The following is a 23,385-nucleotide window of genomic DNA, read 5'->3' as shown; positions in this document are numbered from 1 at the left end:
GTAACAACAGAATTTCCAAGCAACCCCGCAAGAGCTCTGGAGCTGAAATGGCTCTTCCATGTTGTCCCAAACAATGCAGGAGCCTTTAGGCTCCTACAGCACTGACCAGTCATTGACTATGGCTGTCCCTAGGGCAGGGAGGTAACTTTGGGTGAGGCAACTTCCCTGTCCCAAAGGCGGTTCCTGCGGAGGGATTCAGCTGCAGCCCCTGACATTTCAACATCCCCAACAGCTGAAAGATTGGGTGCCTCAGTCCTGGGGGTGGGGTGGGTAAGTTGGGTAGCCCATCCCAGCGACACCACAGCCCATCCTCACACCATGCAGATCCATGTGCTTCATGTATTTGTCCCAGGGACAACCGCTTCAGGGTTCTGATGGGTCTCATTTCCTGAAAAGTTTTACAAGAGAACAAGAGGAGGAGGAGTGGGATGAACTGGGAGCTGCAGTGCATTTCAAGGCTACACCTGACATTCACTGTCTTCTTTCACTGAGTGTGTCCACTACCCTCAGCTAACGGCTTTGTTGCTCCAAGTGGCTTACTTTTAGGGGCAACACCAACACTCACCCTTGACTGGTTTGCGTCCCTTGTCACCACGCCATCTCACGTCGTACCAGTTACACTTGTCTCTTTGTGGTAAGCAGTTAGACAGACATGAGAAGAACAAGGATGATAAGCCAGGTACAGAAGGTCACCAGGGTAACCTTTCCTCCTCTAGCATTCCTCCGCTTTTGCAGTTTAGATCCCCTGATTTTTCATATCGCTGGTCACGTGGTTCAGACCCTCCCCAACCTTTTCCTCCTCTGATATGTTGCTAATCTTAGACTCCCTCAGAGGAGAAATGAACAAGTGGGCCAGAGAATAACTCTTAAGCATTAAAACCCCAAGACAATGAGGTTCTGACCTGCATCACATACATCTAGGCCCCAGCTGTGTTTAAGCTTCAGGCCCAGAACAGCAGGAAAACCAAACAACTAAATACAAGGCTGACCTCAGGACCAGCTGCGTTGGCTCATGACCCCCTGGCCTGGTGCTGAGCAATCAGTGGAGCCCAGGACCCTGAAAGGACAGGCCTGGAAGGCTGATGAATATTCTATTGAGATACTTCCCTGGGACCTCCCCTGAAATCTCCACCCTTAAAAGCCCTTAGGCCTGAGGACCCAGCTCCTCCCCCTCAGGGGAACTCCCCAGTATCTTTCCCCTCCTCCTCCTCTTTCCCCCACCCGCAGGCACTTTACCTTCCCCCTTCTCTCTCCTAAGCTCCAAGGAAGGGCTTTCTTTTGCCTCTGTAACTTGTTTCCTGAGTCCATTTCTTCTGCTGCTCATTTCTTCTACCTCTGTGACTTTCTAAATAAACTTTCGCTTATAGTTGGAGTCTTGGCTCTGAATTATTCCCTAGACAGAACTCAAGTGCCAAGGTTGCTGAACCAGGTGCCATCTGATCCCCACCTGGTCTAACACCTGGTGCCATTCTTGCCACACCAACACATTCACCATTGAAACTGAACAGGGAAGAACCAAGAGACACCATCATGGTGGAGCTTCTGGATGTGAAACATTCTTTCCTGCCTTGATTGTGCAAAATAAGTACCCTTTTCTGATGGTGAATAGGTTGGATTACCCTTCAGTACAAGTATGGTGATTCTTTTGTTCCCTACAATCCCATCTCCATTGGCCTGGGCAGCCCTCAATGACAGGAAAGCATTTGTAGCTTAAATTTTAATGGGACTAATAATAAGCCTTCTAGTGAGAGCACTCCACTACGAGAACCAGGACCTCCGGATGCTCAAAAGCTACAATGGAGGGGACAGGAAGTACAAACGCCCCCAAGTGAGTTGCTGAGAGCAAAGGCAAATGGAGCCGGGTTTTCTTCCACCTTTTGGTTCCCCGTCCCATATACTCTGCCAGCTGGAAACACAGTAGTAAACAGGGTGGATAATTTAAGATACATGCTGCATTCTGGAGTATGGATGCCCACATTCACAGAATATCATCACCAAGTTGCACCTTCAAAAGCCATTGTTCCCTCTGAGGCCGGCAGCTTCTGGATGATGTGGCACCTGGGAGGTCCGGCGGATCCCGTGGGCATGAGTTCCCTGATGTGCCTCTACTGCCGTAAGGTGGGTCTCTCTCGGTCTGAAGTGCTGTCATGCAGATTCCAGGTTAGTGATACAAATGCTCTTAGATCCTCTGATATTGGTGCTGGCTGAGGCCCTGGGGATAGGGAAACAAACTGATGCCCAGAATATGTTTGCTTCCAGTAAACATACATCAACTTGTCACCGTTGGTCTTCTTGAGGGATGACACTGCATCAGAAAACTCACTCTGGTGTTGAACTGACACCCAGCTAAGTTGAGCTGAATTCAACGGCTGCTAGCGAGTTGGACATTTGGCCTTAGTAAGTGGAAACTCGCACTGTGGGGCCCATGCACACCTTCCGCTGCTGTCACAACAGCTCTTCAGTTCCTGTGCCACCCTCAGGTGGCTGATAGCAGAGGCTGCCTAACATCGACTGGCCAAGTCGTCTGCCTACTTGGTTACCTTGTGCCTCCTTCCTAGCGGATGCTTTCTGGTGCGTCCAAACATGCAGTGCAAAGGTAGTCACACTTCATGTCCCTTCTGGTAGGTTCAGTCCCAAGCTGTCCTTCAGACCTCGTCCTCCCTGGTCCTTCCGAAGTAAGCCCCTGCCCTACCAGCCCAACCATTTGTCATTCTCCATGGGTTTAATATCTGTTCTTATCTTGGGCCACTTTTTCTCTTCTCCTCCCTTCCTTCCTTCCTTCCTTCCTTCCTTCCTTCCTTCCTTCCTTCCTTCCTTCCTTCCTTCCTTCCTTCCTTCCTTCCTTCCTTCCTTCCTTCCTTCCTTCCTTCCTTCCTTTTTTAATTTATGGATTCGAGGGAAAAAAACATCAATTTGCTGTTCCACTTATTTATGTGTCCTGACTGGAGATCAAACCTACAACCTTGGCATGTAGGGAGATGTCACTCTAACCAACTGAGCTACCCAGCCAGGGCAGGTGACTTCTCTCATACAAATTGAATGACCAGGTGCACTAACTGAAATTCTGTCTAATGGATTTGCCCTCATTAATGTCTTTTTGAGTTACCCTTAAGTAGAACTTAATCTAAATTTTAAAAATTCTGTTCTACCAAAGATACCAATAAGTAAATATAATGGGAAGCCACAGTTTGTAGAAAATACTTACAAATCACGTATCTGACAAGGGCTTGTATCACAAATGCATAAAGAATTTCCAAGCCCTGGCTGGTGTAGCTCAGTGGATTGAGCGCAGGCCTGCGAACCAGACAATCGTGGTTCAAATCCCAGTCAGGGCACATACCGGGTTGGGCACATACCGGGGTTGCAGGCCGGTTCCCTGCAGGCCAGTTCCCAGCAGGGGACGCACAAAAGGCAACCATACATTGATGTTTCTCTCTCTCTCTCCTTCCCTTCCCCTCTAAAGATAAATAAATAAAAATTAAAAAAAAAAAGAATTTCCAAAACTTAACAGTAAGAAAATAAACAACCCAATAAAAAATGGGAAAGATTTTCAACACTCTACCCAAGAAGATATCCTGATAGCAAATACGCACATGAAAAGATGCTCAATATTATTTGTCACCAGGAAAATGCAAATTAAAATCACGGTGAGATATTTCTATGCGCCCATGACAGTGATGTTGGAATGGCCCATGACAGTGATGTTGGAATGCTTTGTGAGGGTGAAGAGAAACTAAAATTCTGGGTATTGCTGGTGGGGATACAACATGGCACAGCCATTTTAGAAAACAGTGTGGCCATTTCCTTGAAGTTCAACATAGCTTTCCATATGACTCAATAATTTCACTCCTAGGTATTCACCCCCCCTGAAAATGAAGACTTAAAGCAGCACAAAACCCTGTATATACATGTTTACAGTGTCTCTGTTAATAATCACCCTAAATTGAAAGAAACCTAAACATCTTTCATGTAGTGAATGAATGAACAAACTGTAATTATCTATTCAAAAGAATACTATGCAGCAATAAAAACAAACAAACAAACAACTATACAAGCAAGAATGTGGAAGAATTTCAAATGCATTATGTTATGTGAAACAAGTCCAGATTCAAAAGGCTGCAGATCACAGCCTTTTGGTTTTATTTATACGACATTTTGGAAAAGGCTGAAGTATGGAAATAGTAAAAAAGTAGTAACCAGGGGCTGAGAGTGAAGAGTGGAGTTAGTACAAAGGGGCACTATAGAGGAGTGGGGAGTGGGGGGTGGGGCACAGAATGGCGCTGCATCTGCTTCTGCTGGGGCTTACGTGACTGTACATGTTCGTCAGAACTCAGAGAACTGCATACCAGAAATAGTAAATTGTAATGTATGTGGTTTCTTTTAAAAACTTAAAGATTTCCAATGAAAAAAACAGCTGATATTTGCTGGCAGTAACCAACTTTTTTATCTTACCTGAAAACCCACACCTTTAAATGTGTAGCTATGTAATAATAAGGACCATCTGTTTTAAAATAGCTTTCTCCTGATGTCACTTTTTAAAATTGATATGTCTAGAAATGTAAAGGAAAGAAAATAGACTTGACCTCAAAGAGCCCATGTGTTAAATCATTTCTTTCCCCTTCAAACCTGGAAATATAAATTTAAGTGACAGATATAGAGAAAAAACTCTTTCACTTGTGAAAGTGTCAAACCCTCCAGCATCAGGCCCACCCAGTATCCGGCTGGAGGCCGAGAAGGTCTCCCTTTTGGGGGCCTCCCTGCTTTTTGCGCCCCTGCCTCCATGGGACGGGCTCTCACCCAGACACAGGAGTCCTCCCCCAGACCCTGGGGAGTGGGTCGGTGGAGCTGAGGCAGTGGTTGCTGGCTATAGGGCCCATCTGGTTGCTTCTTAGTAAGCCCTTACTTAGGGGAGAGGAGGTCTGACCTGATTGTCTTTCTTTAGAACATGTGGTACTTTTTATCAGCTTGCCCTTGGTCATCAACAGGAAAACTCCTACTCTATGTCCTATTCCATTAGGAAAGCCTCACAGAGCTTTAGGACCACAGGAAGAGTCCCCCCTGACATCATGTAACACACGTGTGGCCAATTCAGTATTAGCATTTGGCAAGGGTCAGGGAGGAAGGACAGTGCATCTGGGGAGCGGCAGCCTGTCCTTGGCCTGGCTGACAATACGGTCCCTGGAGTGAGTGGTCCCAGAGGAGAAGACCGGGCACGAGATGCTCCGAGTGGATTTTTGAATGCATGAGTTACGTGTTTGGACAGAGAGAGGAGAACCTAAAGGTTATAATGAGCAGGCTTATCGGAGGAATGGGAGGTGAGAGGGTAAAAGGGTAGCATGTTACAGACTGAAAAGGAAGTTTCAGAATCCCAAAACTTGGAAGTGAAGCGATCCTATAATTATTGTAGCTCGCTACAGAGAAGCGGAGCTGGAGGTTGCTAGAGTTAGGGAGACCGACTAGGAGGCCACGGTATTGACTGGCTCGTCATATCATTTGTTCCTTTATTTATTCAACAAATTCTTGGGTGCTGCGTGCCACACACTAGGCCTTGGAGCTATGACAATGAACATATGCTTTCTGGTACACACAGGGATGGTGGGGGCGTGACTTAGTGAACAAGTTAGAAGGGCACTGTAGGATGGCGATTTTGGAGTTGAGACTGTCTGGACTTTGAATCCTACATCTACACACTTCACAACAATGGGGCTTATAACTTACTTATCTCATTTGTGCCTCAGTTTCCACTTCTGTCAAATAAAAATACTGAAAGTGCTTACTTCATAGGGTTGTTGTGATTAACATGGTAATTCATTCGTGTTACGTTTTAGAACAGTGACCGAAATCTAGTAAGTTCTCCATAATTATTAGCTATTAATAATTTAAATGGATATATACTTTCATGTCAGGTAGTAAAAAATGCTATAAAGGAAAATAATTCAGGGAAGAGGGTCGAGCGCAGCGGTAGGGCTGTTTTAGGTCAGGCGTTGGGGGAAGGTCGCTCTGAGGAGGTGGTATGCGAACAGGGACCTGAATGGTGTGAGCGAACAAGCAGGGCAAAGGTCTGGGGGAAGACTGACTCAGGTGGCAGAAAGGACGGCCCTGGGGGAGGGAAGAGCTTCAAGGGCTAGGGAAGGGGGTGAAGAAAACCAGTGCTGAAGACAGGGGAGCCAGTCCCCACCCACGGTGCTCCTCCCTTTTGTGCCTTGGGAAGACAGGCCGCCTGTGGGGCTCTGACCACCTCCGGCAGGTGCCCAGTTAGAGCTGTGGGAGGCATCTCTGTGGCACATCGAAAATTTTAGAGACAGGAAGATTTGAGCTTTTTGGCATGAATTATATTTGTACATATATAAAATGCTACTACTCAACTTAGAAAATATTCAGCGCTCCCCAGTCCCTCGTCTTTTTTTAAACAAAGAAGGGTAATGCAACGCGTCTAACAGTGGGATTAACATCCCATTAAAGCCTGGAGTAAAATGAATAAATACCGATCCTGAGTGGCATGAAGACTATAGATAGCCTCATGTGAGCTAAGATTTTTGTCTCCAAATGAGGCATGTCAGGTTTTGCTGTCCAAGAGTTACCCAAAAGCTTTGGGCTTACAGTGCTTTTTGAATTTTGGAATTCCAGTTAAAAGATCATGAACCTGTACTAATTTGCAGGATCAGCACTCTGGGGGGCAACATGCAGAAGACAAAATAAAAAAACCAAATCTGCGATTCTGCCTTAGCTGCTCTTTTTGAAATACTTCGTATTTGTTACATATAAACGCTTGTTAAGATCTGCTTGAGCAATCTGAAGAACCCGCTGTCAGGTGCACACAGAACAGTGCAACTCCATGACTTCCACAAAGGGAGTTACGAAAGGTTTACAGAGTTGATGGTAAAAACCTACACAGCACGAAGTTCCCGGTGACCAGAAGGACCTTGTGCAAAGAAGAGAGCTTGTCAGTTTTCCTTCTAGCCAGTTTTGTTTCTCAGGTACAGGGGGCTCAAAACAAGATTGGGAGTTACCTAAGCCGCAGTGTTAGCCCTGTTTAGGGAGAGTGCCCAACGGGACTGGGTATTCAAAGCCTTTCAGAGCGCACAGAAATGCTGAACTTACTCTCAGAAACTTCTGACATCAAAAAGGTACGATGGGATGCAATACCTGAACACTGTTCCCTTTCAATCGAATGTTTATTCGACCCCGAGTGCCAGAAGCTTCGAAACGATCTCTCCGGCCACCCGGATCTCTAAGTTCTCCCGATCTCAACGAGCCGCAGGCCTTTGCCCCCGGTCCGGGCTGCCCCGGGGGTCCCGGCGCGTCCGGCGGAGCGCGGGCCGGCCCGCCCCCCGCCGCGGGGCTCCGGCCACCAGGGGGCGCTGCGGCCCCCTCTCCCGGGAGCGGCGAGCCCGCCCGGCGGGTGTTTCTCTCTCCCTCTCGCGCTCTCTCCTCCCGTCCTCACATCCGGGTCTGGAGCGCGGCCGCTGTCAGCGGCGGTGCGGGCGCGTCGGGGGCCGGGCCGGGCGCAGTAAATGGCGGCGAAGAGAGGCGGAGCGGCGGCCGCGCTTAGCCCGGAGACCCCGAAACTTTAGACCCGAAGCCCCACAACTTTCCGGGAAGTGCCGCCGCTCCGGGGGCGTGGACGGAAGGGAAAACCGAGGCGAAAAGCCCAGGGGGAGGCGCAGGAGAGCCGGGGGACTCGAACCTGCAGCCCGGGCGGTGGCGGAATCCGCCACCCGGTGCCTCGCGCCGCCGCGGCCCCCGCCTCCCGCCCCGCGGCCACTGAGCCGGAGCCGCGCGCCGCGCCGAGCCCGGGACCGCGCGGGGCCTCGCAGGCGGCGGCGCGCCGAGCTCGGCCGGCCCCCTCCTCACGACCTCCGGCCCTGTTGCTCGGTGCACCGCGCGCGCGTGAGGTCGGGGCCCGGGCTCCCGGGGGCTTCGGGGCGAGGAGAAAGCCGGGCCGCGCGCAGTCCCCGCCGTCCCGGGGTCGTGGGGCGGGCCCCGGGTCTTGCATGCGCGGTGGGGCGGCCGTGAGCCGGAGGCGAAGATGGAAGGCTTAACGCTGAGCGATGCGGAGCAGAAATACTACTCGGATCTCTTCTCCTACTGCGACATCGAGAGCACCAAGAAGGTGGCGGCCAACGGGCGGGTGCTGGAGTTGTTCCGGGCCGCGCAGCTGCCCAACGACGTGGTCCTCCAGGTACGGTCGCCGCCCGCGTCTCCCGCAGCGTCCGGGCGTCTGCGGGCCACCGGGGGGTCCGCGCCCGGCCGCTCGGCCTCCTGCGGTCCGCCCGGAGGGTGGGAGTGGGCGCCGATTCCGGAGGGGCCTGCGCTGGGCGGGCGTCCCCCGGGCTCCTCCGCCCTCGGCGGGGCCGCAGGTGCCCGGGCCGCGCTCGAGGGGGAGGGGGTCGCTCTTAGAGGACAAAAGTCGCGCAGAGACGCGGCGGGGCGGGGGTGCTGCTATTATCTCTGAAGAGCCGGAGACCTGCGTCTCTCGGCTCTCCCTCAGCATCTGTGATTTTCAACCATGGAAGAGCAACTTCGGATGAAGGATCTTGGATTGTGACCATGTCTTCGACTCCTAGTCTTGGTATATACATAGCTCGTCGGTTCCTGCACAGTAGTAAAGTCATTGGTATAGGTAAAAAAAAAAAAATTAAATTCCGGAATAAACCGAACAGACACGGTGAATTGGGTTTTGCAGATTTAGACATCCAAGAAGTAGTTTTTCTAAGGAAGCTAAATACTTACGGAGATTAAAAATTTGAACTTCTAACTAGTGGTTCTCAAGAAGATCTTGGAAGAGCTTATAGTACGGCGTGTGGGTGATGTAAATGGGACAGCTTTTCGATTGGCGTTCGATAACATTTGGTGAAAGTTGTGGATTTGGGTTGGGAGGTAAGTGTTGAGCAGCTGGAGGTCAGACGTCCCTATTTGCCTCAATCTGTAGCACTAGAGCAGCGGACTAAGTTGTAAGCTTTCTCTAGGACCTCCGTTTTCCTAGAAGTTCTTATCTAATGTGTGCGGTGGGCATTAATGTTACTGTTCAATGATTCATAGCTGCAGGTAAGCGTCTGTCTAAACAGCCTATCAGGAACACAGGTCTTCACTTTTTATCTATGCGATGATTGAAGCTAGTTGTCCAAATCTCCAAAACTTAGAGCCAAACGCATAGTTTTGATGCAGTGGACTGCAGAGAGCAGAAATCAGGAGTTTTGAGGCCTGGGTCTTGGACCCCACTCTGTCGTGAACTAACACTGTGACTTTTGGTCAGGCACTTCGCTCTTCAAGCTAAATGTGCTCATTTCTACAATGAGAGTCAAGTTTTTTCTAACAAAAATTCTGGGAAGTATAAAAATCCACACAGGCCTGTTTTAGAGGTTACCTTTGCAGTAACTATGACTAAGTTGAAAGAGTACTTTTTTTTTTAACACAATCTTGTATGTTTTACATTGCTTTTTTAAAAACTTGGGAGGAAAACTGGGTGTCTTACATGCTAACAACTAGGAGTTTCACATTCGTGCTGCTGAACAAGAAAAAGGGTTTTAGGCTTTTTCCTGCCACAGTCTCTGTCCCATATTCTTTGTTTTTTTACAACCCTTTAAAAATGTGAAAACCATTCTTAGCTCAGGGGCATGTAAAACAGGGCTTCTAGGTTGCTGACCCTGCTAAAGGATACTGTCTTCATATGGTTTTGGTCTGGTCAGAACATGGTCTTTTTCTAGAAATAACAAAACATAACTTCAGGTCATTTAGGAACTAAAATTAAGGAGAGATCTCCCATGTTCTGTTTCGGTTTATGTCTTTGGGGTGGAAGAACTGAAATAAACAGACTGATTTTTTTAGGACTTTGTATTACTTAGGATAGACAAATTAGCACTAATTAACCTTTGCTTGAAATATGTTTAATCCAATCTAGTTATTTTCATGTTTCACTTAATTTTATTAACATTGAAGAATAAATTTTTGTTGCCTGTTTATATAAAGAGAGAACTTAAATAGCATAAATATTCTGGATTCAGTTACAAGTTGGAAGCTATGGGAACTCCTTAAAGCAGAACTCTTACAGTAATTTATACTAAATAGCAGTCTGGGTATCTTGAAGGCTGTTTACTTAAAAATTGGCTTAAGACATAAAATGTGAGACGAAGGGGAGAGAATGTGGATTTAGTTCCCTTAAGGCAGTTTGAGATTGCCTGAAAACACGGCCCTCCTTTGCTTTTCAAAGGGGGAAACGCACATGTGATGTTGAGTTATCTGCCTAGCACTGGGCCAGGCATCCCACAGCATCAAGAGTAAGCTCTCGGGACCTTGTAAACTACAGGAATACATGTGTGATGTAAAGCAGAATGTGAATACCACAGGAAAGGTACACCGAAAGTATGATCAGGAAGGGCTTCTTAGTTCATATGGGCTCTAAATTAGTGTGGAGGGAGGGCAGTGGGATTAAGAGGACTGCCAGGCACAGAAAAAAAAACATGACCAAAGGTGGAAAGTGTAGGAACCTTTCCAAGGACTAGCTGGTAGGTCGTGCCAAAGGTAGAGTATGTTTTCGGGGTAATGGAACACAGAGCTAGACTATACTAGGGAGACTCTAAAGAACAAATGGAAGATTTCATATTTCAGGAGGCAGTGGAAACTCACTGATCATTTTTGACTTTGAGTGAGGAGGACAGTAGAGGCTGGGGACGGAGACTCGCCTAGTGGTCTGGAATGGCTGCTGGGTAATGGGCATTTAAACCGGAGCAACCACACTAGAATAGAAAAGGAGGGGCTGGCTGAACAAACAGGTCTGTGTTGTTAAAGGTCTGCTAGGTACTCGGTGTGCGAGCTGCTCTGTGGGATAATGTTTAATTGAGGCCAAATTATCAAGGCCGGGTGGAGAGCTTTCAACTAATTGTGAAGGTAACAAAGTTGTAGATGTAAGAGAAATGACTCATAAAAGCAGTGCTTTAGAAAGTCTTTCTTTTTTAAAAGATTTTATTTATTTATTTTTAGAGAAGAAGGGAAGAGAGGGAGAGAAATATCAATGTTAGAGAGAAACATCAATTGGCTGCCTCATGTACATACCCTGACTAGGGGCCAGACTTGCAGCCCAGGCATGTGCCCTGATGGGGAATCGAACCTGTGACCTTTTGCTTTACAGGACAGTGCCCAACCAGTTGAGCTACACCAATCAGGGCTTTAGGAATTCTTTAGGAGATCAGTGGGACAGGAGTTAGAGGGAAGAAACTGGAGGTGAATTTGGGGACTGATTCTCTAAATGTATTTATGAAATGGTGAGGAACTGGGCCTAGGTACTCAAATGGAGGAGGGGGGAAGGCATTGGTGAGGGCGATTGCTTTGTCCTCCGAGGCATTTGGCACCGTCTGCAGACATTTTGGTTATCGTAACTCGTGGGGGGGGAGCAGTTATATTGGCGTCTGGTGGATAAAGGTGAGAGATGCTGCCAAACATCCTACAATGCAGGGAACAAACTCCCAAGCAAAGAATTGTCTGGCCCAAAATGTCAATAGTGCTGAGATTGAGACAGTCTGACCCGGACTCGTGGTGCAGGGGATCAGAAAATGAGCCCAGAGATACAGTAGAGATTATGCGGGTAGACCTGCCGACATTGAGATGACGAAAGAATAGGGCGAGGATTATGTTCTGTTGGACCCCACTCAGTTATAAAAGGGACTGGAAGAGGGCCTGATTTTTAAAGAGATAATCATGAATTTGATGTCAGGGATTTTGAGATAGCAATGCAAATTTCCAGGAGATAGTTGGAAACAGGTAGAGATTTGTCCACCTCAGTGGTGGTTTTTAGAGTGAAGTCCAGGTGTTGGGGTCACTGCTTCCTTTATCACCTAAGTGTCTCGAAGCAGGGACAGATAGCTTCTCACACTGGGCATGCATCTGCACATCAGGACTTTGACTGATGTAGTAGTTTTCAGCAGTTTCTAATAAAAGCGTGAGATGGCTGAGTCATCTGGGTGAATGAGCCTAGGAACAAAGAACAGAGGGCCCAGAACTGAAGGAGGAAGGAGCTAGCCTTTATTGAGTGCTTATTATGTTCTTTTTACCCAGCTAATAACTTTCATGGAGGAATTCATTTGATGTTTGCAACAGCTCTGATGTGGATGTTAACTAGGAACTTCATAGGTAGAGAAATGAAATAATTTGTTAGTGAATAGAGTCTCTCCTCTGATTTACACGTATATGGATTTTCTCCTTCACATAGTAAATAGCTTTATGTATGATGATGAAACACAGCCACTTAAGAGAAATAGGAAGATTTTTGTGGTTGGTAACCTGGGCACACATGCACAATTTGACATTACTGCAACTGTCAAATGTCTTAAGGTATGCTCATCAATTATGCTTGTTTAAAATAGCAGAGTAAAACCTGTTTTGAGTTTAAGGAGGGGGTTTTTGGAGACAGTGTAGCAGTACACAAAGTGATTAGCTAACACTTGATAGGATTATGCTCTACACCGAAAAGGAGCAGGATTAGGGGAAGAAAAATCTGTCTCCTAGGATCCACTTGTAAGGAATTTTGCTGTCTGCTCTGCAAGAAAATATTCAGTGGCTTAAAAATAATTTTTTTCCAGAAGTAATTTATTTTTAAAGATTAGGGAAGATACACTATTTACCACGCTGTGTTTTCTTAGCTTTTACTTAAAAGCTCCATGTAGGGAAATGTTTTTGAAATGTCATACAGATTTTGAATACATAATAACTCGACAGAAGTTTCCAGTACTAACTGTTCCTTTATTGAAGGTTATAAACAATGTACTCTATTAATGAGGCTGAAAAGTCTTTTAGATCGTTTGTGTTGAGCGATATCTTGGTAGAATATTTGAATGACTCATTAATTTAATGGGGGGAAAGTGACAACAATGAAACAAACCATTTTGTCGTTTTCTTAAAATTTGTTCAATTGTAAGAACTACTCATTAGTGATAGGATTAAAAGAAGGAAGCAGCCTCATTATGCACTGAAAATTGTAAACTCAATACAAATAAATAGATGTCAGGTTTGTTCTTCTGGAATAGTGATTTTGTTCATTTGTAATTTCTGAAACACTAAAATAGTTATAAGAAAGTTCAAAAATAATCTTGCCTCAGACACTTTCTTATATACAGTTGAAAAACATATTGGGGGGGGCACCCAGAAATATCCGGAATTATGTTCTGGAGGTCAGGCCTCTTGTAGTACAGGCTTCCCCGAGTAGGTGAGTGTTCTAGGAAAGCATTTGTATCAGTGTACTAGCTAGTGTTGTTGTGAGAGGCTGAATTTCAGCTTCAGTGAATTTTTTTGAAGATTGTTTATTTCCCATTTCATGATGGGTAATTAATAAGAACACCTGCCCAAACCACACTGAGTGTTCAGCCGTTTTTTGACCAATAACCCCATGACCTCCTTACCCCACCCTCCCTCTTCACCCTGAGCAGTTTTTTTTGTTTGTTTGTTTGTTTCCCTGGATGAAACAGTCCTCAAAGGAAAATGTTTTGCCATTGTGGAAGAGGTGAAACAAAAAACAATAGAAGTACTAAAGGGTGTCAAAATCGTCGAGTTCCAAAACGGTTTCGAGCAGTGGAAAAAACATCTTGATAGGTGCATTGCATCAAACGGAGAGTACTTGGAAGGTGACTGAAGTTTAAACGTGTAGGAATAAATACACATTTTTTCATAAATAAATTTTGGGTTTTTGTGGGTCTCCCCAATGCCTCTACATTGTTTGTGAAAAAAGTCTCAGTGGCTTTCTGTAGTGTCACAGTTACTTCAAATTTTTTTCTCTTTTTTATGTCATATTGTGCTAGTTTTGGTCTTTTTGTTGTTGTTGTTCCTTAACCTGTTTCGTGCAGACAGTGTTAGTATTTTGGAAATTCATGCAAAGCACTGGGAGGAGCTGTAAAGGAGCGTGAGAGGTTGGTGTGAGGGGCACTAGAAGGGGAGGCATGTTCCAGTCCAGTCTCTAGCTACTTCGTGACCTTGAACAGATCACTTAATGTCTGGGTGTTAGTTCTCAGCACATGAAATGGTTGGATTGAATTTTCAAACAAGAGGGTAGGGGATGGTACCTCTAACCACAACTTTAAGATAAAGTAGCACACAGACTTGAAATTAGTTACTTTGTGATTTTGACACTGGAATTGATTTTTTAATATTTTGGGGGAAGAGTTGAATAGGGGAATTTCAAAGGCTTTTTAGGTGCTTAGTTCTTCGGGGGTATCTAGAATTTTAAATGGGTGATAAGACTTGACGTTTCTGATGTTTTCCCTCATACATGTCTCATTTTCTGTAGTCTTTCCTTTGAATTTTCATCTTCATTTGTCTTTTCCCTTCTTTACCTCTGTGTGAGGAGTTTATGTCTGATGGGTTGCATACACTAAGAATATGGCAGAAAAAAAATCAGGATGTAATAAGTTTGGCTTAGAAATCTTTCGAGTTCATACCACACACCAAATTTCATTGGGATTTGATAAATTATAGGACTTAGGCTTCAGGAAAAAATTACATCTCCATTTTGTTTCAAGAATTGACTGTATGTTAAATTTGAGTCTATCTTGTTAAATAATGAAACTAGAATTTATTAGACTTGTGTATCTCCTTTTAACCTCTTCTAGGTTGTGGATTCCTTTGAGGTCCTGGCACACACATCTGCTTAGAAAAGATAGTTACACAAAGTTTTGCGTGTGATTTGAGGTTGCCAGCCTTCCCCCGACCTAGTCAAGGTCCATGGACCACTGCATAAGAAGGTTTTAAGGAAGAGCTGGTGGGTCTGTGAAATGCTGAATGAACATGTGTCATCATAAAGTTTTGTATATTTGGGGTGATATGCAGTGGTGAAAAATCAGAAATCTTCCCTGCTTTCATGGATTGTAATTTGTGCCAATGTAACAAAGGAAGAACACGGTGTATAGTTAATAGAGAATCATGGGAAACGAGGCGGCCTACTTAGAAATGAGGGAAAGCCTCTCTGAGGAGACGTGGACATGGAGTAAGGGCGAGGGAAGGAAGTGTTTCACCCAGAGGAGCAACACGTGAGCAGCCTGATGCTGGGAAGAGCTTCTTGTGTTTGAGGAAATGGACTGCTGTAGCATTATGAACAAGAGGAGAAAATGGCTACAGAGCCTTGTACACAGTGATAAGTTTGGATTATAAAGCACTAAAAGGTTTTGTTCAGCAGACAGCATCATCTGAATTACACGTTGCAAAGGTTACCCTGCCTTACAGAGGAGGGGGGTACTGGGGCATGCGGGAGTACAGCAGATTGGCCAGTGGTTACGCAGCACTTCTGGCAGGTGTGGGGGTTTACATCAGTGCGGCGGCAGTGGGATGGAGAGGGGTGTACATATTTGAGGTATTTGTAGGTGGTAGAAATAGGAGGTCATGTGAATGCATTGGATATAGAACTTAAGGGAAAGAGAACAACTCACGGATCTTGCTAGAAGTTGCCATTATTGGATGGCTGGGAAGGGAATGGGTTTTTTGAGTTTTCTGTTTGTTTGATTTTGGTGGAGGGAAAATGGTGAAATCAGGAGTTTCCTTTTGTCAATCTTGAGTTCTCAGAAGCCTGTCAGATTGTCAAGTAGGCCTCTATCAGAGAGAATGAAGGAATCTTGAGGAACTCAGATATTTGGCTTGGAGATGTCAGTTTGAAGATAATCAGTGTATTAGTGATATTTAAAGCCATGAAAATAAGTGAAATCTCTGAGGAATAGACTATAGAGGGTACAGAATTGGTTAGAAATAGAACCCCTGAGAACGCTGCACACTTTGAGTTGGGTGAGCTGGGAGGCCACTTAGGAGGGCGGCTCACGAAGGACAGCCACAGTGGGCTTAGGGGAACTGGAGTGTACATTGGATCTTCTAATGGATGGCAAGTAATACAAGTATTTCAAGAAAAGAATATTAACCTATATCGAGTTTGGCTTAGAGGTTGAGAATATGTGGGCAGAGGTATGTCCATTGGATTTGACAACCTACAGGTCATCAGTAACTGACAGAGATGAAAGCCAGGTGTAAGTGACTTGAGATAAACAATGGCTCAGGACTGGAAATTTGATGTATAGCTTCCTCCCTCCCTCCCTCCCTCCCTCCCTCCCTTCCTTTCTTTCCTCCTTCCTCTTTCTTTTGCCTCTGAAAGGAAATAGGTATGGGATGGAAGCTAGAGATGTATGAGGATATAAAGGAAGTCTTTGTTGAGTGTAAGAAACACTGAAGCATAGTTTCAGTTGTTAGGATTAATAAAGGAAGGAAGGACGATGAGAGAAGTCCTCGGGTAAACAAGAAAGGTCAGGATTCTGACTGCACAGAGAGTGTTCTATAATAGGAAATGGATCATCCTCAATTTTATAGAGGGAAGAAGTAAGAACACACATATAGAGGCAAGTAGTATGTAGGTTTGGAGGAGAGAAATTAGGATATTCTAGCCTAATGGCCTCTACTTTTTCTACAAACAGAGGCAAGATTAACAGTTCAGTAGTGAGAAATAACCTGAATATGAAAGTAAGAAAAAAATCTATTCACAGTGGCATAGAAAGGAATAAAATACTCAGGAGTAACTTAATAAAAGAAGCACCAAGATATTTGTACTACAAACACTGCTGAGAGAAGTTAAAGAAGATTTAAATAAATGGAGAGATGGTCTGTGTTCATAGATCAGAAGATTGAATAATAAGCTAATAGTTCTACCCAAATTGATTACAGATTCAACAAAATCCTAGTAGACTTTTTTAAAGAAATTGTCAAGCTGATCCTAAAATTTTAAGGAAATGCACAGGACCTGCAATAGCTAAAATGATTTTGAAGACAAATTAGGAGACTTATCCAACTACTTTAAAAATTAAGCTATAATCTGTAATCGAGAACATGCGATTGGCTCTGGCTGGGTATCTTGGTTGGAGCATTGTCCCATACACCAAGAGTATGCAGGTTCGATTCCTGGTCAGGGCTCATACCTAGGTTGTGGGTTTGATTACTAATTGCGGCACATACAACCGATGGATGTTTCTCTCTCACATGGATGTTTCTTTCTTTATCTCCTTCTCTCTTCCTTCCTCTCTTTCTAAAATCAGTAAACATTTCTTCTGGAGAAGATTTTTAAACAGTGCGTTATTTGAAAGAAAAAAAGAATATGTGAGATTGGCTTAAGGATAAGCATGCAGAGCAGTGGAACAAAACTGAGAGTCCAGAAATGAACCTCTTACATGTATGATCATTCAGTTTTTTAAGAAGTGCCAGCATAGTTCAAATGTGAAAGGATAGTCTTTCAACAAGTAGTGTTGGGACAATTGGATATCCGTATGTTTTAAAAAATGGCCTCAGACATGTTGTATATATTTCTATGCTTACCATATGAACCAGCAATTCCACTGTTAGAATCTACCCAAGAGAAATGAGAATGTGCACACCAAGAAGTGTAAATGTCTGTTAGCACCATTATTCACAATAGTCAGAAATTGAAAAGCAATAGAAATGTCCATCATATGGTGAATGGATAAACAACCTGGTATAATCATACAGTGGATACTGTAGTGTAAATTACTGATAAATGCTGCAACAAAGATGAATGTAAAAAATGTAACAAGCTAGACACAAGAGTACAGTTGTGTGGTTGCTCATGATGAGTTTCTTTTTTATATTGAGATATTTGCAAACTTACCCATTTTTTATAGTCCTTTGGTTTCCTTCATAATTTTTATACCAGGTATATTTTGTAAATAATCTGAATCATCAAGAAGCATCTGTATATGATTATATTGTCTTTCATGGAATTAGAAAGGTACTTGAAATAATAATTCAAAAAATATAAAAATACCATCTTTATTTTTGCATAATACCTTACTTCTTTGAACTTTTCCCTGATCATCTCAACCAGATAACCCTCCTGTAACCTTCCCACACTGGTCTGTCTGTTCACACCCATATTATATTCATCTTGTACTTTTAGCCTCTTGTTCGGGTTTTCTCTTGATAGGTGGCAAGCAACTTGAAATCAAGTGTTACCTTATCTTGCTTTCCCTCATACCCCTCTGTTCATGGGAGGCACCCGAAACGTATTGGACTGTTTAATTTGGCACTCAGGGCTTCACTTCTCATCAGAACATTGAAGAGTCCTAGCCTAACCTCTTTATTTTATCACACCACTCTAAACATTCGAAATGCCAATGAATGAGCCTTTTGAACAATGCGAAACCTCTGAGACCAGATTGCATAGATCTTTCAATTAGACTGCGAGTATGTTAGCGAATGCTTTTGAAGTTGTTATGTAACTCTAGCAGATATAGTGAGCATGTATATTAATAACTTTAAGGTACTGTACCTTAAGGCTCTTCTCTTAATTTTTATAAGCTATCATAGTTTACTTTAATACTAAACTCATGAGTTTCTCTGCCTCTCAGAAGTATAATTTCCTGTTCTTGAACTTGACAATGAACAGGTAGTGGTAGACAACTAATTTAAATAAGGGAAGAAGTCAGTGGTTTTTCAGGGAAAGCCTGGCATTTTCATAAAATGCATGATACTAGGGAAAGCATATCAAATCCGAGTGGTCATGCCCACCCAGCCTTAAAAGGTATCTGCCAATGCACCCTCAAATCTCACAGTCTTATTTCTTATTATTCTCCTAACACGGACTTTGTGTTCCAACCCCACAAATATGTTTTCTGTTTCTCACAGTTACTTGGTTTTTGCCACTTTCTTTTCTTCGTGCTACTTTTTGCATCTGCAGTACCCTCCCCCAACTTCCATGCTTCCATCCTGCTTCTTTTACACTGTGACTTAGCTTTTGTAGGGTTTGGAAATTTAATTTGAACGTCTCCACCCTCACTCAGAGACTTTCGTTTCCCTATCCTTTGTATGTGTTTTGCACTGTCTACTGCCTTTTGTTCGTTTATGTCACTGCTTAGCTGCTTTTCCAATATTTTTACATCCTAACAATAGTTTAAGCAAACTGAATAAAATCCAGTATTTTGTTTTCTTTCATGACCTCACAATGTTTAGAGCAGCAAAAGCACATAGTAGATGTTGAGAAAATAACCAGCTTTATAGAGCAAGCCACTGGCTTAGCCCTGCTGTTGCTCTGCACTTGTAGGTGCAGTTGGGATGACGAACTAAGGCAATTCTGGGCTCTTCACCCAGGGAAGTGAAAGGGGCGTGGCGAAGCTTACAGCCTTGGGTGTTCCACTGCTAGCACTTGGGGTGCTCGCTCCCCACCCCAGTCAACATTCTGAGCATGAGAAGAGACAAAGAGGTGGCAAGAACAGGAAAAAATATTCTGAGCTCTCTCACTTTGCTGCTTTGTTGACCAACATTTTCAGTTCCCCCTCATTCCCCTTTTTTCCTGTTATTTTATAGAAGAGTGATTGTAAGTTTAAAAAGAAACAAAACTGGAAATTTATTGGCAACTAAAGAAATAAATTATGGTGGAATCGGCCTGTCTTGGAGCTATGACATGGTACATTTTTTTATTAAATGTCATAAAGCATAGCTTCTGTCAACTTCCATCATACCTGGCTGAAAGTGGAAGACCACAAATCCATGTAGAGCTGAGGCTGCTCGGCACACTCACAGTGGTATCACTCAGGGATAGCACATTCCTCGCCACAGGCCAGTGATACTTGGAACACGTCAAAGTTACAAATTTTACTACTTGTCACGGTCCATATAAATCTCACATAATAGTGAAAACTGCAGATGGGAAACCTTTGAAATCTAAGAGCCTACTATATTCTGTGCCTGCCTTTCAACAGCTAAGTATTTAATAACCAGAAGAAGGGAGTTTATGGTTAGATTTTCTACTATCCACAGTTTTGAACCCCAGACAGAAATCTTTTACTTCCCTAATCACATTTCTGCTGATTCCCCCAAGACTTGATTCTGAAGCCAGTGCAAACTTAGTGTTTCTTACTTGGCACCTAACAAATGACAAAAACAGAATTGTCATAGTTACTAATTGCATTGTATCATGGTTGTTTTCTGCATAGTGTTCCTTTTTTGTTTCCTGTGTTGTTCATTTGACCCTGTCTACCCATTTGCTGCCTTCCTATTTTTCTTCTTCCTTTTATTGCCGAATAACAAATGACCCAGATTTCTTCTCTGCTGTCTGTACCCTCCCTAAGCTTGAATAATGTAACTCTGTCATTACCCTTCCCCCACTCCCCTTTAAAAAAGATATTCTAAAAGCTCACTGTTATCCTAGTCAGCAAATCCAATAACCTTTTTCTTAGGTCTTCATTCATCTGTTTTACCACTTCCCTTGCAGTTGACACTAACTTCTTGGTGCATAGTATCTCTTCTTTTTGTTCACCAGGATGCTAAATTATGTTACCATATGTCCTTATCATTCTGTCTTCCCACTGCGTGTCCTCTTGTTTGGTCAGCTTTAACTCCTTTCCTTATGTATATACCCGTGAGGTTTTTTTTTCTTTAAAAGATCTCAACTAATCATCATTTTCTTTGCTTTGCATTACTTATCCAAGCCCTGACCACCTCACTGCTAAACTACTGCAGTTGCCTTTTAAATTTTAACTAGCTTTTCTGTAATTGCTGGGGAACCAGTAAGTGAATTTCTAAAAAATTATATGCCACTCCTCAAATTTTCACTGTAGTCTGGCATTTAGCGCCCTCACCACCTTAGCTTTGTCCAGTTTGCTGTCTAGTCAACACTGCGATCCCTGCTTTGATCTCTGGGTGCCAGCCCCACCCCTCCACCCCCAGTATGGCTGGCTGTCTTGTTTGACTTAACCAAAAACCTGCCCATTTTCAAGGTCCATAAACCCGTCTTCAACTCGTAAGAATAACAAGTACTTACTAATCATGTAGCACCTATTATGGGCCAGGCAATGAGCAATTTTAGATATGTTTAATTTTTTAAACATTTTATTTATTTATTTTTAGAGAGTGGAAGGGAGGGAGAGAAACATCAATGTGTGGTTGCCTCTAGTGTGCCCCCTACTGAGGATCTGGCCTGCAACCCAGGCATGTACCTGACTGGGAATCCAGTGGGCGACCCTTTGGTTCATAGGCTGTCCCTCAATCGACTGACCAACACCAGCCAGGGCTAGGTATGTTTAATTTTAAACTTAGAGAACAAGTACTATTTCTGGTTTACAGCTGAGAAACATGGCTCCAGAGGCTGGGTGCTTGACATGAGTTGGGATTCAAATCTAGCTCCTTCTGATGGCAAAATTTGTGTTCATTCAAGACACCAATGGTTGGTGAAGACACCAACCATTTTGATAGGTAAGATTATAGCCTTACATCATGGTCTGGCTATTTCAATTGTATGTCTTGCTTACAGCTAGGTTAGAAGTTCCTTGAGAACAGGGATGTGTGAGTTCTTAAGAGCATTTTGATGAGGCCTTCCTGTAACGTTACAGATTTTAATAACTAACCTTTCTGCCTCCTTTTGTGTTAAAGCAGTCTCAAAAATGTTATAAGTGCAAGAAAGTTTGCATACATGGCTGCATACTTGAATTAAGGGGAGGCAATAGGGCAGCTTTGTGATTTGTCTCCCAAGTATGGGATACATACCCAACAAGATGTACAGGCACGTTGTGAGAGAGCTGTTCCCTTTTCAGCTGGTTTTCAAATCTGGTTGAGGAGATTTGGGTACTTGTAAGTTTTTAAGTTTGATAATTGTAAGTTTTTAACACATTTCCAACACAGGTTACTCTTTTAATAAAGAATTTGTAGGCTTTGATGTAGTCACAAACCAATTTTGCAGAGAGTAGTATTAGGCTGAAATTATATAATAATTTTGCCCTGGCCGGGGTGGTTCAGCGGGTTGGGCATTGTCCACAAACCCAGGGATCTCCAGTTTGATTCCCAGACAGGCACATCCCTGGGTTGCAGGGGCTAGTTCCCTGGTTGGGGGAATGGGAGAGGCAACTGATCAGTGTTTCTCTGGCACATGGATGTTTCTCTTCCTCTCTTTCTCCCTACATTCCCCTCTCTCTAAAAGTAAACAAGTGCAATTTTTAAAAAATTAATAACTAAAATTAAAAAAATTGCATTGAATTACTGTTTTGGTTATCTTCTATTTCAAGTGATACATATTTTCCATTTATATTGTAATACAAGTTCCTTTTAAAATAAATTTTATTAACTTTTTAAAAAGTCTTCATCTAGAGAAGAAATACTAAGAACATAGAAGTACAGGTGGCCCATGGACTTGGCAGAATTCGTGAAGGTGATATGCTAGTGTCTGAAGTTGGGAAACAATGGCAGAATGGAAAAAGCCAGGCTGAGGAGCTTCACAAAGCTGGGCTCATTTTGGCCCTGCTTCTTCCTAGTCTTTGACCTTGGGCAAGAACTTTCTTTTTGCCTCACTATTTTGATTTGTGAAATGACTATAACAATGACTGCTTTTAAGGGTTGTTTGAGGATTGTCTTAATAAGTACTAGTATACCACTCTAAATGGTAGTTTTTCATCATCATCATCTATTTTATTTTGTTTATTTCTTTCCTCGTTTAGTCAACAAAAAATCTTTGATAGAATTTTAAAGATGCAGTTTAATTCTAAGGATTTCTTACCCTCGTGCAAGTACTTTACTGCTCTGGGCCTTAGTTTCTTAGGGTGTTAGTTTATTTGCATATTGGGAATAATACAGCACCAGCCTCATAGGATTGTTTTGAGGACTAAATTAATTCATAAAATACCTGGAAGAGTCCCTGGTACTTGCAGTAGTGCTATAAAGCTGTTAGCTCTTAACTATTACTATTGTATTAGTTATGTTCCTAAAAAGTTGGTTATAAAACAAATACAGTAAGCCAAATTATTTACTTATTTTTTAATAAATTGGTACTCTTCCTGCAAAGTGGAATATTGAGTGTAAGACAATAACAAACTAGAATACAGAAAGTTTATTGTCAAATATTTAATAAAAATCATCATAAAACACTCATAGAATAAAATACTGGTTCTTGAATTTCACACCAGATCTTGTTCCTTTGGAGCTTGATTTAAAGGATGATGTTTAGCAAATGACTTTATTATTCCCACGTAAATCCCCAGTAGAAATTAATTTAACTCCTTATATTTTTGTTCAACATAACAATTCATATTTAAACATACATCTGTGTCATTTTTTTAAAAGGAGGCACATGGCTAATAATGTCTGGTACTGTGGCAGAAATAGTTTTCAGAGGGTATTTTGTACATATAATTATATGTAATAGACTTTTTGAAATTTTCATTCAGATAAATACTATTTGCACTATAAAAGATCTTAGATGTAGAATCTAACCTCATTTGGTTTAGGACACTTGAGATATCTGAATTGGCTATATTTACATAGCAAGCAGTTATCAAAACTTTATTCTGTGACCTATCCACCAAAAACTAACAGCTCTTGTTTTATAATAATAGCATAGAACTCTTTTATAATCCAATTTATATTAATTTACCT

The 23,385-nt window shown here is 43.1% G+C and overlaps 1 protein-coding gene across 2 annotated transcripts in view; it reads left to right on the top strand.

Moving 5' to 3' along the window:
- The first annotated feature begins 7,474 nt into the window (after nucleotides 1–7,474).
- LOC128627112 (ralBP1-associated Eps domain-containing protein 1-like) overlaps nucleotides 7,475–23,385 on the top strand; it is a 40,864-nt gene continuing 24,953 nt past the window's right edge. Inside the window, exon 1 of one of the 2 annotated variants that reach the window (XM_053663456.1) lies at nucleotides 7,475–8,182. In XM_053663456.1, the coding sequence (XP_053519431.1) occupies nucleotides 8,030–8,182 (153 nt within the window). In that variant the 5' untranslated portion in view covers nucleotides 7,475–8,029. The remainder of the gene's footprint in view (nucleotides 8,183–23,385) is intronic. The other variant, XM_053663455.1, reaches the window with a different exon arrangement.

Source organism: Artibeus jamaicensis, unplaced genomic scaffold, assembly GCF_021234435.1.
Source record: "Artibeus jamaicensis isolate MK-2021 breed Jamaican fruit bat unplaced genomic scaffold, CSHL_Jam_final contig_3176, whole genome shotgun sequence".
In the NCBI taxonomy this organism is placed as follows: domain Eukaryota; kingdom Metazoa; phylum Chordata; class Mammalia; order Chiroptera; family Phyllostomidae; genus Artibeus; species Artibeus jamaicensis.
The sequence above is the reverse complement of the archived record's forward strand: the minus strand, read 5'-3'. Positions and strand labels throughout refer to the sequence as shown.